General features: G+C 33.4%; 1 protein-coding gene across 1 annotated transcript; it reads left to right on the top strand.

Annotated features, from left to right (window-relative positions):
* The first annotated feature begins 5,728 nt into the window (after nucleotides 1–5,728).
* Nucleotides 5,729–11,055, top strand: LOC114386582 (ABSCISIC ACID-INSENSITIVE 5-like protein 2). The gene is made up of 4 exons (XM_028346603.1): nucleotides 5,729–6,008; nucleotides 7,108–7,958; nucleotides 8,064–8,135; nucleotides 10,659–11,055. Exons 2-4 carry the CDS (start codon nucleotides 7,203–7,205, stop codon nucleotides 10,737–10,739), a joined length of 909 nt encoding a protein of 302 aa, XP_028202404.1. The 5' UTR covers nucleotides 5,729–6,008; nucleotides 7,108–7,202; the 3' UTR covers nucleotides 10,740–11,055.
* The last annotated feature ends 4,444 nt before the right edge of the window (nucleotides 11,056–15,499 follow it).

The raw sequence follows: 15,499 nt of genomic DNA, 5'->3' as shown, positions 1-15,499 counted from the left end.
CTTGAACTTTTTTTTTTGTTTTCTAAGTTTCCTACATGATGCCTATGATGAAGTTGAGTTGTGGTGCATGATGTAAGCTCCATTGGAGCTTGTAGGCCTAGGATCTTCTTCATCAATGGATTCCTTTGCTTCTTGGAAGATAAATGGCAGTGGAATGGAGAAGGAAGAGAGAGAGGAGACACCACTTTAAGGAGAAGATGAGTCTAGAAGAAGCTCACCACCATAGGAGACCATGGATAAGAGTTTGGAGGAAGAAGGAGATGAATGAAGGGAGAGGGAGAGAAGAGCACGAAATTTTATGCTCTAAAAGAGCTCTGAAATCTGAAGTTAATATTCAAAATGATCAAAGTTGAAAAAAAATGCACACACATGACCTCTATTTATAGCCTAAGTGTCACACAAAATTGGAGGGAAATTTGAATTTCAATTCAAATTTCACTTGAATTTGAAATTGAATTTGTGGAGCCAAACTTTGGAGCCAAAATTTCACTAATTATGATTAGTGAATTTTAGTTATGGTTCAGCCCACTAATCCAAGATCAATTCCAAGATTCTCCACTAAGTGTGCTTAGGTGTCATGAGGCATGTAAAGCATGAAGGACATGCACAAAGTGTGACTATATGATGTTGCAATGGTGCCCTAAAATACAAGGGCTGAAAAATCCTATATTTCTAGGGTACCCTACCTACAATATGGAGCCCTAAATACAAGGATCAAATATAATGACATCCTAGTCTAATATGTACAAAGAGAATTGGACCCAAACTTCACCCATGGGCTCAGAAATCTACCCTGAGGTTCATGAGAACCCTAGGGTCTTCTTCAGCAGCTCTAGCCCAATCCTCTTGGAGCCTCTTGCTCATGGCTCTAGTGACTGGTCCCTTGCTAGGGAGGATTGCATCATTTCTCTCTTTTAGAGATGATAATACAAATTGAAGATCTTAGAAGAATACTCAGTTGATTTGCAAGTGTTTGACCAATAGTTTTTTAGAGAGCATTTGACAATTAAGTTCTCTTTTAAAATCTCTCTCTTACTTTTCGAAGTCAGACACACATATATATAGGGCCCATTGTGTCTTTTCAAAATGGTTTGAAGAGAAGTATCTTTTCAAAAAGCTTTTCTAAAATTTTTTCACTAGTAATCAATTACAGGATTCTAGTAATCGATTACACAGTTATATTTCTGAAGAGTCATAAATTTTCAAAGGTTTTTTGAAATCTCTTCACTAGTAATCGATTATAGGATTCTGGTAATCGATTATACAGATCAAAATTCAAACAATTTTGTGTCATTAGTCAAAAATATCTTCACAAACTCTCTGGTAATCGATTACATAGTTTGGTAATCGATTACTAGTTCAAAAATATCATTTTGAACTGATTTAGCCTTTGATAAAAGAGTGTTTGATACTAAAAATGTTGAGGCCAAACTAAAGCAATCAAATTGAGATTCTTTAAACAAATTTACTAAGTTGTTATCTTAAATTTACTTGATCTTGTTTGCTTGACCTTGAATTAATCTTGAAGCAATCTCTGTTTGCTTAACCTTGAATGTTTCTTGAAGCAATCTTGTTTGCTTATACTTTGGCATCATCAAAAATCTGTATACATACATTCACATTCTCCCCCTTTTTGATGATGACAACCATTATCAAGTAAATTTTTTTTTGGCATCATCAAAACCTGCATGATTCACATTGGACACTCTTTCTTCATGTGTACAGACTTCTTATTTCTTTTGCTGAGATGACTCTTCTGCAACACCCTTAGTTTTCTTTTTTTTTTCTTATCTTGAGAGGTTAAGCTTAAATGAGTACTTTCAGAATTGTCTTTTTGTAGCCTTTCTTCCTCTTGTACACCATGAGATATAAGCTAACTAAGGGACCATTTGTCCTTATGAGTGGTATAGCTCACTTTGAATTGCCCAAGGTGTGCAGGAAGTGATATCATAACTAAATGCTTGAGTAGGTCATCACCAAGTTCTAACTTAAGTATTTTCAGTTTTAATGACAGGTTAGACATTTCCACTAGATACTCTCTTATATTACTTTTGCCCTTATACTTCATGAGATGAGTTTAGCCAAAAGGTTACTCACCCTTGCCTTCTCCTTTTTTACATGTTCAATTCCCTCAAGAAATTTCTCTGTATTTTCACCCTCAGACATAGAGCCCCAAAATGCTTATGGACGCTTCATGATCACAATGCACGTTCAATTGAAATGGTCCCATTTCTCAATTTTTGCCTCACTAGAGGTTCTCAATGCTAAATCCAAATCCATATGGTCAAGAATAATTTCTATCGCTTCCTTGCAAACATTAAAATTTGTCTCATTCAGCTTTGGGAGACAAATCAATAGAGAACACAAAATTAATAACATCCTCACAAAAAAAAAAGAAAGTCGTATAAAAGATATATAACCAGGCGTGTAAGCATTTTGTAAAATAGACCCATCACAGAATACCTAGCACACCATTAATTCCAAGTCTTTGGATAGAGAAATTAATTTGTAATTGGTACTCTCAATACAATGATCAAATATTGACAATAAATTTTGTCAAACAATAGTCTTTCTTTGGACCGACTATTATTCACATGAAAACACCTTATAATTGTCACACATTTATCATCACAAGTACAATATTATTTGGTCAAATTTTGACCGAACACAATTCGCATAAATAATTTCATACAAAAATCTATGTAATTTTAATCAAATCAATTTTCACACTAGGGATTACTTTGGCAATGTATCATGTCAATGAATTTAATTAAAAAAATTACTAGATATGAAAGTAAATGAGAAAAATTTGTTATTGCTAAATTAACATCCAATCGTGATAGCAAAAAATACAAAACATTAATTACGACAAGTAAATATCATATCCTTAAATAACATTATCACAAATTCATGAAAGGAATTAAAAAAGATAATTAAATCATGTATTAATTCCTAAAATAAATATTTAAAAGATTTTGTATAAATAAAAAAAATATTTAGTACTAATTCATGTTTGTGATATTTGTGCAATGCACCCTATAAACCGGAGACGGGAGAAACTTCACTTCACCTTCAACTTTAATTTGCCCCCATGTTAGAAAACTAGAGTTATATAAACAAAATATTAATTATTTAACACCTCGTGTGACTTGAACCCAAACACGAAGACAAAAAAGTGTAAAAAAAAATTCACTAAAAAGTTTACAGGTGTCACATACGAGTGGAAGAAAAAGTTTGAAATTTGAAAACTTTGGATCAAGGAGGAAAAAAAACAAAAAAGGAAATGTACAAATTATGGGTTACCCAAACAATTGACATATTTATCCCAAATAGAATCCCAAAATAAAATTAGGGTTCATGTAACAAAGCATCATAGGTATAACACAAACCAAACAATTTTAATTTCCAATAATCTAACCGTAATGGTGGCTTTGATACCACTTGCTGAAATTTTAAGGGATCCTTATAAAATACCAATAACCACCATAAACACATTACGTTAGATTATCAAGAAGTGTTTTAAGAATACCTGAATCCATAATGATTGATTAAACAAATGCAACAGAATCTGGTGAACAATCACGAACAATTGGTTTAATGACTTTCCTAAACCAAATCTCCTTATTCCTTATGAGATTATCATTTTCTCTTCAGATGGGAAAGGGAAAAATTGTTTGTTGATATGGTGTATTGGGAACCATAACCGTGTGTCAGGTTTTAAATCTATTAGGGTTCCCATTATCCCTTAATGGACCAAATTGGTTTCAGCTCATTAAGCCCATATCAATTTTCCATTGATAATCTAATAGGCTCACCAAATTAGATCACTTATATTAAGCCCATACAAAATATGAATAACTAATATAAATGTTATAATATAATATGTAACCCACATTAATTAATTAATTAAGAATTATAAAATTCCAAACATTGGTGCCTACTAACATCAATGGTGGACCATGTTTGATGTTTTTTTGTTAAAAAAATTGTATGCCCTTGATGTAATTTTAAACTAGGTAATAATATAATAAGAAGTAATTATTGTCAAATTGGTGAAGAAAGCAAATCGTGTAAAATAGATTTTAATGTAAAAATTTTACCATCATTTTTTTTAGAAGTTGTATATATACTAGCGTTGCAACCCATGTAATGCATTGCTTAATAGTAAAAAAATGAGAGAAAAAAATAGAATAAAATGTTTAAATTTTTAAAAACAAAAATAAAATGTATTAAAAAACAAAATAAGTGTAAACTTTTCTGCCATTGACATGTGGCGAAGGATGGACAATTTACAATTAATATATATGGATATATAAATAATAAGAAAAAAATGAAATAATGTATTACAATAAGGCTTAAATAAGATTTTCTTACTTGAAAAATGTCATTTTTAGATTACTATCTAGTATTTTTTCAACTAAGTACCTGAAAAAAATTATATTTCAACGTAGTACCTGTCATTAATCCACTTATGTTAAGTGATGACGTAATAGACAAAGTACCACATCATCACATTCTTCCCCTTCTCCACCATCATGGTCAGCTTCCCCTTCCTCCCTTCCATCGCCCCCTGCATCCTCACCATGAACTCCTTCCCTGTCACCCTAAAGTTCAGCTTCTTGGCCATGCCTTGCTCCCAACAATCCTTTTCAACCTTAGAAACTTGAGCTTCCAAGATATTCCATTCTTTTCATTCCTCCGTGAGGAATCAACGATCTAGAGAGAGTGTTCCTCATCATAAACTTCGTGTCAATCCAATTCCTCCTAAGAACACCCTCTCTTCTAAGATCTTTCCACATGCAATTGACTCTCCTTGTCTAGAAACTCCATCTCCCCGTTGGTGACAAATGGCTCAATGAGTACATGGATGAGAGCTCCAAACTTTGGGATGTTTGCCAAGTCATCAAGTTTGGCATTTTTGGCATCAACACCTACTATTCTGTTGCCCTCAAAATCACTTCCTCCAGCAAGTCCGTTGAAGTTGAACGAGTTCAGAGGGGTGTTGTACGCAATGAGGTACGTGGGTTCGTTGCTACTTATGGTACTTCTGTATGGATTCATCTATTGCTATGGTGACTCCTTGAACTTCATGCTAGGAGGGTGAGTTCGAGGGTTGCTTGTTCCTGGGATCAACATTCATAATGTCGACGACAAGGCTACTGAGAGGGGTGTTAGAGAGAACAGGGTCTTAGGGGGGAGAGGAGTGGGAGAGTGACGTGACAATGACATGTTAATAATAAAACTTGATGATATAACACTCTGTTTGTCACGTCATCATTTAACGGAAGGAGACTAGCAACGGATATTATGTTGAAACATAAATTTTTTTTAGGTATTTAGTTGAAAAAAATATATGTTAAATAATAATCTAAAAATAATATATTTTCCCGATATAAAAAACTTAATTAAATCTTACCATATGATACTTGTTTTGGTTTGAACCTAAATATGATACTTACCAAAAGTAAAAAAAAAAAAATTGAAGTTAAATTCTACCGTTAAAATATAAATTAGTGAGTGTTCCTTAATCTTATAATAAGACTATACAAAATTTATTAAAAGAAAGTTAAGAATCCAAGTGTAAAAAAGAAAATTTTAAAAAAAAATTCTTGATAAACTTGTAGTTTTTTTTTTTTTTTTAATATTTTGTAATCTATAAGGGAGAGTGGGTTAAAAAATAAGAAGCGTCATGACACGCTCTTTCATTACATTCATTTGTTTTTTTTTATGTATAAAAATTTAGCAATTGCCATTTGGCTGTCCTCTTCCTTCTTTCTCTCACATCTCTCTTTCTTTTCTCTCTCTTTCGTTCACAAGTCACAACTCACAACTCACTTCGATTTTCCTTCTGCTACACCAACGCACGAACACACTCACAGACACTCACGAACACAACGCTTCTTCGTCTTTTCTGATTTTCGCTCCAAAACCCATTGCTTCTATCACTCACACTCCACTTTCAGATCGGTGTGTGTCTCTCTCCCCGACAGACAAAAAAAGAAGAAAAGGTTCTTCTCTTCTTTTTCTGACTCAATTTTATTCCTTACAGCACACTCTTTCTTTTCCATGGTATTTTTCTCTCCAAATTTTGAATCTTTATCATTGCATGTGGGTAACGAATACTGGGTTTGTGATGGGTTTGATATCACACCCTTTTGTTTCTTCAGATAATTTTAGGATTATTTTTTTTTCTTTTGGTGATTCAATAGTGATGCTGAATTGGTTGCATGCAAATGGGGTTTCTTTAAAGTTCTTGATTAAAAGATTTGGTTTTGAATTCTGGGTGTTTTTCTTCGTCGACTTCTGTTTCTGAATTGATCCTCTTGGGATGAATTTGTGTGCTTTTCAATTTTGCTTTCCCTGGTATTCTAGTGCCGATATTTTAAAGGGCATTTGTGTGTGTTTGTCTTTTGAATATGGGGTTTTGGGTTTTATTGGAGATTTAATTTAGGTGACTGTGTCTTTGAGCTTGCATGCAAGGGATTAATGTTCTAATAACCCTTTATAAAGTAAACTGCCGAGAAATGAAAAACTGTTGTTTTTATTTTACTGTAAGGATTCTTTTCATTTGCTTGAATTTACCAGTGCTTCAGTGAATTTTTAGTTTGAGTGTTTAACATAATCATCAGGTTTTATTTGCTTTCCCTTCTAGAGTTATCCTCTGTTTCAATTTTGAAGTTCATTTATGAAGTCGATTTTATTTTTAACTTTTTGGTCTTTATTTATTTTTTTTTCAATTTATTGTGTGTGGTAGATAAAAAACAGACTAACAATACTGTCACATTTTTCTTGTTTGCTTGGTCTCATTTTCTTTTTAATGGAAATGAAATGTACCCTGCTGCTAAATTACAAAACCTCTCATTTTTTCTCCTTGTTCTGGTTTGAGTTTTGCATTATATATTTAAAATTATTTTCTTCTAAGGAAATTGCAACTTTTCCAACTACATGATATCATGTTTGACAGAAAGTTTTGAATTTTTCTGGCCTCCCTTCAATCGACGGTTTCCTTTTGTCCGTTTCAATGCATGTTAGGCATGTAAGTTATTGTGGATCCTAAGATGGTGATTTTGAATTCTGTATTAATTAGCTTCTGATTTTCTGGGGCAGGATTTGAAGATTTGGAAAAGTTGCTTTCAGTCTTGAAGTACTAAAAAAGTTGAGTGTGAGATGTGAAGTGAATTTTGAACAGTGAAAATTGGTAAATGGGGACCCAAAGGCAAAACTCAATGTACAGTCTCACACTGGATGAGGTTCAGAATCAATTGGGTGATTTGGGGAAGCCGCTAACTAGTATGAACCTTGATGAGCTTCTAAAAAATGTGTGGACTGCTGAGGCAAGCCAGACCATTGGTATGGACAATGAGGGCACATCACAAGCTAGTCAAGCTGCTCTGCAGCATCAGGCTAGTCTGTCATTAACTGGAGCACTAAGCAAGATGACTGTAGATGAGGTTTGGAGAGATATCCAAGAAAACAAAATCATTGCGGAGAAGAAGTTCGAAGACAGACATCCTACTTTGGGAGAAATGACATTGGAGGATTTCTTGGTGAAAGCAGGTGTTGTTGCAGATGCATCTTCTAATAGAACAAATACTGGTACTATAGCTGGAGTTGATTCAAACGTGGCAGTACCGCAGTTTCCTTCACAAGGACAGTGGATACAATATCCACAAGTACAATATCAGCATTCCCCACAAAGTTTAATGGGGGGGATCTATATGCCTAGCCAAGGTATGGTACAACCAATACACATGGGAGCTGAAGCTTCGATAGATGTTTCATTTGCAGATAGTCAGGTGGCATTGCCATCACCTCTGATGGGAACAATGCCTGATATGCTGACTCCTGGAAGAAAATGGAGCAATTCTGAGGACATGAGAGAGAAGACTGTTGAGAGGAGACAGAAAAGGATGATAAAAAATCGGGAATCAGCTGCCCGTTCAAGAGCAAGGAAACAGGTGATCTTTCTTACTTTATTTTGAGTGACATGTTATCTTAGTCCTTATCCTTTAATTAGTTTTTTCCTTAGTAAAAATCCTAAACCTGAATCATGTTATAAACAGGCATACACAAATGAATTGGAGAATAAAGTCTCGCGCCTGGAAGAGGAAAATGAAAGGCTGAGGAAACAAAAGGTTAGATTCATCTTTGAAGTTCTAATTTAATTGCCTTAAGTGTGCTTTGCTATTAATTGAAATTCCTGCATATACCTTCAGTCCCAAAATTGAGTAGTTTCTCTTTTTGCAGAGTATATTTTCAGAATAAGTAGGAGACTAGATAATCTTAGTTTCAATTATTATTTTATGCCTTTTGTAGAGATAGGAAACTCTGCATATTGTAATTCGTTAATCAAGACCTGAATTAACAATTATTAACAAATTGTCTTTGACCATGAAATAGTTTTACTCAATTTCCTTGAGACCATACTTTACTTACAATTAGTGCCTGTAGTTGGTTTATTTTTTCTTATGTGACTTGGGAATTAAATCAGATATTTGAATTCCATTAACAACTTCTTTGCTGCGTGAATTTGTAGTCTTTAAGTGTATGATTTTGGTAGCTGGCAACTAGTAATTAATCTTCAGAAACTTCTTATTATACAGTATGGTGTGTTGATGGAAAAGAAAATTCAATAAACACTTAAACAGAAAATTGCTCATTGTTTAATTTTTCTGGGACGAAATATTATTAGACAAAAATTCTAAATTAAGGGGAACTGGGGAAGAAAGGTTTCTCCTTTGTTTGAAACTAGTTTATCTCTGGTTTCTTCTTTGTTTTAATAATGGGGGAAATTTATTTTTCCTTTTATCTATTTTGTTTTATTCGTTCATTTCCATTCTGTTTTTTAGATGTGCAGATGCATTTCAATCATTTTAAACATGTTTCTTACTCTTGGCCCCTTGCAAAAGATTAAGCATTGAGACGTAGTAGATCAGAATAAATACTTTGGTATAACTGTTTAGATATTTTGAATGGCAGGATGATATACTCACATGATTGTTAGATATTTTCTTTTCTACATTATCAATCAAGACAAAAGGCACCTCTTTCCTTCCCGTTTTTGCATTATCCTGCTGTTTTAGGATATTTGTAGAAACAACTTGTTTCTGTTGACTGTGATGCACCATTATTTTACAGCTGTCATTTATCTGTATTCTGTACATTGTGGATTGACTGTATGCTGGCTAACATTATAATAATCTGACTTCTTTTTATATTTCTGGATTTAGAGTTTGATGAATTTTAATTTATAATCGATAAATCTAGTAATCAAATGAGTTTTACTTTTCTGTATATATGTCATCCAAGTCTGGAATATTGAGTGACATGAGAATGGAAGAATTAGCAACCCTGCTTATATTTTTTTAACTAAACTAAACTACTTTGTCATATATTGGCTTAGGCTGATTCCACTTCTTCTGTGAACAACCTAAATTATAAGTTATTGCAAATCATTGATCTATCCCTGTGGGTTTGTATCCCTTGGATTATGGAATTTGGGGGTTAGTTTGGACTCTCGTAATTGATTTTGCTATATTGGAATGAAATAGGAAAGTACTTGGTATATTGGAAAAAAATAGGAATGCACTTTGATCAACATAATATCCTAGATATACTTTGTTAAGATTAGTTTATATTATTGTTGTACCATTTTTCTCCTCTTTGGTTTTTTGGGTAGATCCTTTCTGGATGGTACTAGCTGTGCAATGGGATACGTCTTTATGATGATTACAATGCTTTTGAAATCTTTGGTGTTAGTTTGAGGAGATTTTATCATGCCAGTGTTTCCATTCTCATTAACATTAACTGTTTTTAGTTAGACATTTGAACTTTAGTGCTTTTATTATATAAAAACTTCGTACCCCATTGCCCGGAGGCTCTTCGCTATGCGAAGGTATGGGGGAGGGATGTTGTACGCAGCCTTACCCTTGCATATGCAAAGAGGCTGTTTCCGGATTCGAACCCATGACCAACAAGTCACCAAGGCACAACTTTACCGCTGCACCAGGGCTTTTATTATATACATTAGAAAAATAAAGTTGGTCGCTTGAGGGATCATTCACAAGAAAATCTTATGACACATGAAATTCAATGAATCATTACAAAAACAGCATTGTTAACATGATGTCTTATTAGGATGTATCCTTCCTGATCTCACTGCTCTAGCTTGTACAGTTGTGTAAGATTTTTTGAGGAAAATATTTGAATCAGGTTTAATGTTGTGACTTGTGATGAATAAACAGAATTGAACATGTGAAAGCCTGACACAACTCTTGGATATTTTTTCCTTTCCCTCTGCAATTAATCTTTTACAAAAATTGCCTCTCATGCCAATGCCTTCTGACGTTTTAGCTATTTAGAGCACACTTGTCACCAAACATAAATATTACTTCCATGCGCTGGAGTTCCATATCTTGTACTAGCCATGGCTTTTCTTGCTGCTTTATATAACCTGGCTTTTGTGGGTAGTGAGCTTGACTTTGATTTACTAGCTTTACATTCCTTGCTCCTTCTTGCACAATTGGAGTTAATTTAACAAAGATATTGAATCATAAACCCTTAACACAGATCTTCACTGCTCATTCATTAGTACATGCTTACTTTCTTATTTCTATAATCATAGACAGACTAGTTTATAAATTTTCCTCAACTTGCAGGAGCTAGAGCTGATGTTGCCATGTGAACCCCCTCCTGAACCTAAATATCAACTTCGCCGAATAGCATCAGCTCCATTCTGAGATCTGTACCTAGTTGTAGAGGTTTGTATATACGAGTATCAGGGAATTCTCCTTGTGGATTACTGTGCGGTTGAATCTGGTATGCCAGGAATAGTTATGAGATGCATTTGCATCCAATGGCTTGCTTTTAATTGTTGTGAAGTTCTTTATAACTCCTCTGTGAAAGTTCTTCAGAAAAAAATGAAAAATATTGTAGTTATACCATTCACAATATAGCCCTTTTAATCATGCCTTGAGAGGTACTTTGGCGTTTTGGGGATGACAAAATTGTGGGGTCTTGCCATTTTTCAAGTTATGGGAAAATAGGGCGACTTTTAATACACACCAGAGATGAGCATCATCAATTACTAATTACTAATCATGGGTTTAGTTTATTGTACTCGATCTCTTTTTCCAGTAACGAAGAGAATCTGTGTTGTTGCGTTTAAAATAATGGATTATGTTACAGTGGAAGAAGAGATTTAGATAAGGACAAAACTTAGATACATATTCATATGCATTTTTTGGTATTGATTTCTAATTAAAATTGAGGTTTTACCTTTTAGTAATTTGGGTAATAAAAGTTTCCATTAAAGGTCAACGTAAATTATCAAATTTATGGACTTTAGAAATAATAACCAAAAGACTTCTTTCAAGGAATAGATTTATAGTTAATGGTTAAAGGATACCCTTAGGTGTTATTAATAAACAGATGATTTTAAACAAAAACACCACAATCATGAAAACAATAATCTATTAAAATGCGGGTTAATTGATTAAAACAAAAAGATTTTTAAAACTGATAACACATGCCAAGCAATAGTAATTAATCAAATCATGGCGTAATTGATTAAAACAGAAAGTTTTAAAAAACTTATCACATTTAACTCAATAATGGATTAAAACGAAGAGTAATCGATTAAAATAAAGAGAAATCACAAAATCATCAAGAAAAACATGTAATTTTTTGAAAAACAAATGAGTAAACACACGCATCAACAAACTAAGACATATCAAGAGAAATAAAGAGATATGGATTGCAATATGCAATAGATAATATGCACTAACCAAAATGTCATTCTATGCTAGTTGAACCTATCTCTAGCAAGTGGTTTAGTGAATATGTCTGCTAGCTGATGCTCATTATCTATGAACTCAATGCAACAATCACCTTTTAAAGCATGATCTCTAAAAAAATGATGTCTTATTTTTGTGTTTAGTCCTATAATGCATGACATGATTTTTAGTGAGATTGATCGCACTTGTGTTATCACATTTTAGAGGAATGTGATAAAGGTTTACTTCAAAGTCTTCAAGTTGTTGCTTCAGTTGGAGACTTTGAGCACAACAACTTCCAACTACAATATCATCAACTTCTACAATGGAAAGTTCTACACAAGCTTGTTTTTTGCAGTTCCAAGATACAAGAGAGCTTCTCTATAGGTGGCATGTCCCACTTATGCTCTTTCTATCTAATTTGCAACTTTTCTCATCTAAGTCAAGGTAGGTTGAAGTTGCCATTGGAGTAGATGCTTCTTTTGCACTTTTTATACTGAATTTCATAATTAGTTTTGTACAGGACTTGATTTGACTTAGGAAGGTTCCATGTTTCATCTGCTTGACTTGGATTCCAAGGAAGAAGTTCAACTCTCCTATCATAGATATCTCAAATTCTTTCGGAATATAATTGAAAAATTCCTTACTCAAAATTTCATTAGTAGCACTAAATATAATATCATCAATATATATTTGAACAATTAATACCTCACTATTTACTTTCTTAATCAACAATGTTTTGTCAACTTAGCCTCCAGTGAAAGATTTCTCGATTAGAAAACTGCTCGATCTATCATATCATGAACTTAGAGCTTGTTTCAAACCATACAAAGTCTTTTTCACTCTATAGACATGGTTAGGATGTTTGTAGTCCACAAAACCTGATGGTTGATCTACATACACTTCTTCTTCAATGAGACTATTGAGGAAGACACTCTTCATATCCATTTGAAAAAGTCTGAAATCCATGATACATGCAAATTCAAGTTGCAGTCTTATGGCTTCTAACCTTGCAACTGGAGCGTAGGTTTCATCATAGTCGATTCCTTCTTCTTGGTTGTAACCTTTTGCAATCAATCTTGCTTTATTTCTTACTATGATGCCAGATTCGTCAAGTTTATTTTGAAACACCCACTTGGTTCCAATTGACTTGTGAGAGGTAGGTTTAGGAACTAAGTCCCACAAAGCTTCATTAATGTTTCTTGGTTCAACTTGAGAAACAAAAGCCATGTTGTTGCAGAAAAACCTGAGTCTAGAATGAGTAGAGACACCCTTTGAGATTTCTCCAATTATGTTATCCAAGGAGAGGTCTTTCCGAGTTTTCCATTCTCTAAGAATTTCTTTAGGCATTGTAGTGAGATCTCTTTGCTTTGTTCAAGTTCTTCAGACTTGATATTATCTTCAAGAGCAAAATCCTTTTCCTGAAAACCTACATCATCTTCTTCTAAAGAATTATCTTGAACAATAGAGTTAGTTTCATCACATACTACATGAACAGATTCTTCCACACTTAGAGTTCTCCTATCGAATACTCTATATGCTTTACTATGCAGTGAATAACCAAGAAAAATAGCCTCATCGGCCTTTGCATCAAATTTACCAAGAGAGTCTTTACCATTGTTTAAAACAAAACATTTGCAACCAAAAACTCTTAGGTGAGACATATTTGATTTTCTTCCTTTATACAGTTCATAAGGAGTTTTATTTAAAATAGGTCTAATAAATACTCTGTTCAAAGTGTAGCAAATAGTACGTAAAATGCCAGCCTAAAAATACTTAGGTAAATTTATTTCATTTAAAAGGTTTCTTGCACCTTCTTCAAGGGATCAATTTTTCCTCTCCACAACACCATTATATTGAGGTGTTCTTAGGGTAGAAAAATTATGGTGAAGTCCATTTTCTTCACAAAAGTTTTCAAAAGACTCATTTTGAAACTCAGCTCCATGATCACTTCTAAGTGAAACAATGTTGAGACCTTTTTATTTTTATTTTGAATCACCTTGGAAAGTTTGTGAAAAGCATCAAAAGCTTCATTTTTGGTTTTCAAAAACAAAGTCCATGTGAACCTTGAGTAATCATTTACTATAACTAAGCCATAGTAATTACCACCCAAACTCAGTTCTAGAGGGACCAAATAAATCAATGTGAAGACTTTTAAGGGGTTTTGAAGTAGAAACAATTTTTTTACTTTGAAAGGAATTTTTAACTTGGTTCCCTTTTTGACAAGCTTCACAATTTATTTTTCTCAAACTTGAGTTTTGGAAGACCAATTACTAAGTCTTTCCTAACTAGATGATTGAGATGGTGCATGTTTATGTGTGCAGTCCTACGATGCCACAACCATGTATCATCTATCTTACTTACCAAACAACTCAGCTCATGAAATGATGCATGTTCAATGTTTAACATATAGATATTACCTATCCTTTTGCCAATATGGACAATATCGCCGGGCATATGCTTCACTAATAAGACAACAATTCTTGTTGAATTCAATTTTGAAGCCTTTGTCACATAGTTGACTAATGCTCAGAAGGTTATGCTTTAGTCCATCAACATATAGAACATTCTTTATCTGTGTTTTATACTGATTTCCAATATTTTCTTCTCCCATTATTTTTGCCTTTATTGTTGTCTCCAAAAGTGACATATTCTCCTTCTTTTGACACAAAGTTAGTGAGTTTGGACTTGTCACCTGTCATATTTTCTTCTCCCATTATTTTATGCTTTAGTCCATCAACATATAGGAACTAAGTTCCACACTTCATTCTTTATTTGTGCTTAGAGCAGCCACTATCCAAGTACCATAGCGAGTCCCTTGCTTTTAGGCACACCTAGAAGACAAAATCAATTAGAGAAAGGTGGTACCCAATTTAAGTTGGGTCCAATGGGGTTAATCTTCACAAATAAATCTTTTGAAATTTAGATACATTTGCCTCTTAGAACATCATATCTCCTAACATAGCATTTATATGATGTACGATCTCTTTTCATGCAATAATGACATGTCTTTACATTTCTCTTAGAATGCACTATGTTCTTCTTTTTGGAGACCTTGTTTGGGTTCACCCCTTTTAAGGATACAAACTTGGTTTTCTTTGAAAATGTAGTTTGCTTGTTATACCCCAAACCAATCTTATCTGTAGTATGCTTTCGCACGCTGAGCATTTGATTAAGATCACTCTTTCCTTTGTTTAATTTTCTAAAAAGATCTTTAAGATAGGAAAGCTCAATTTGAAACTTCATACGTTCAACATAGTGATCCTTTTTGAAATTTTCAAATTTAGTTTGCAAAGACTTGTAATCATTCATGTTAAAAGAAGTAGAGGTACAATCACAACTAGTGGCTTTATAGTTGGAAACAAGTTTTTCATTTTCTTGCTTCAATTTATTCATTTCACTTTGTCTTTAAGCCAATTTAGTGATATGCAATTTCATATTGCTTTTCAACTTTTTTGTTTAGAACAAAAAGCCTTTGAGCTTCTTCATGCAATTCATTAAATGCTTCCAAAACTTCTTCAAATTTAGGATTTACCTCAATTTCTTCAATGGTTGATGAGTCATCTATTGACCTTACCATTAAGCATACATTTGCAACTTCTTCATCACTAGAAGAGTTGGAGGTTGTTGACACATTATCTTCCCAAGCTATGTAGGCTTTCTTTTGTTTTCTATCCTTCTTTCCTTTCTTTTCATCAACATGTTTTCTAAGGTAGATATGACAT

This window comes from Glycine soja, chromosome 15 (assembly GCF_004193775.1).
Source record: "Glycine soja cultivar W05 chromosome 15, ASM419377v2, whole genome shotgun sequence".
Lineage (NCBI taxonomy): Eukaryota > Viridiplantae > Streptophyta > Magnoliopsida > Fabales > Fabaceae > Glycine > Glycine soja.
The sequence above is the reverse complement of the archived record's forward strand: the minus strand, read 5'-3'. Positions and strand labels throughout refer to the sequence as shown.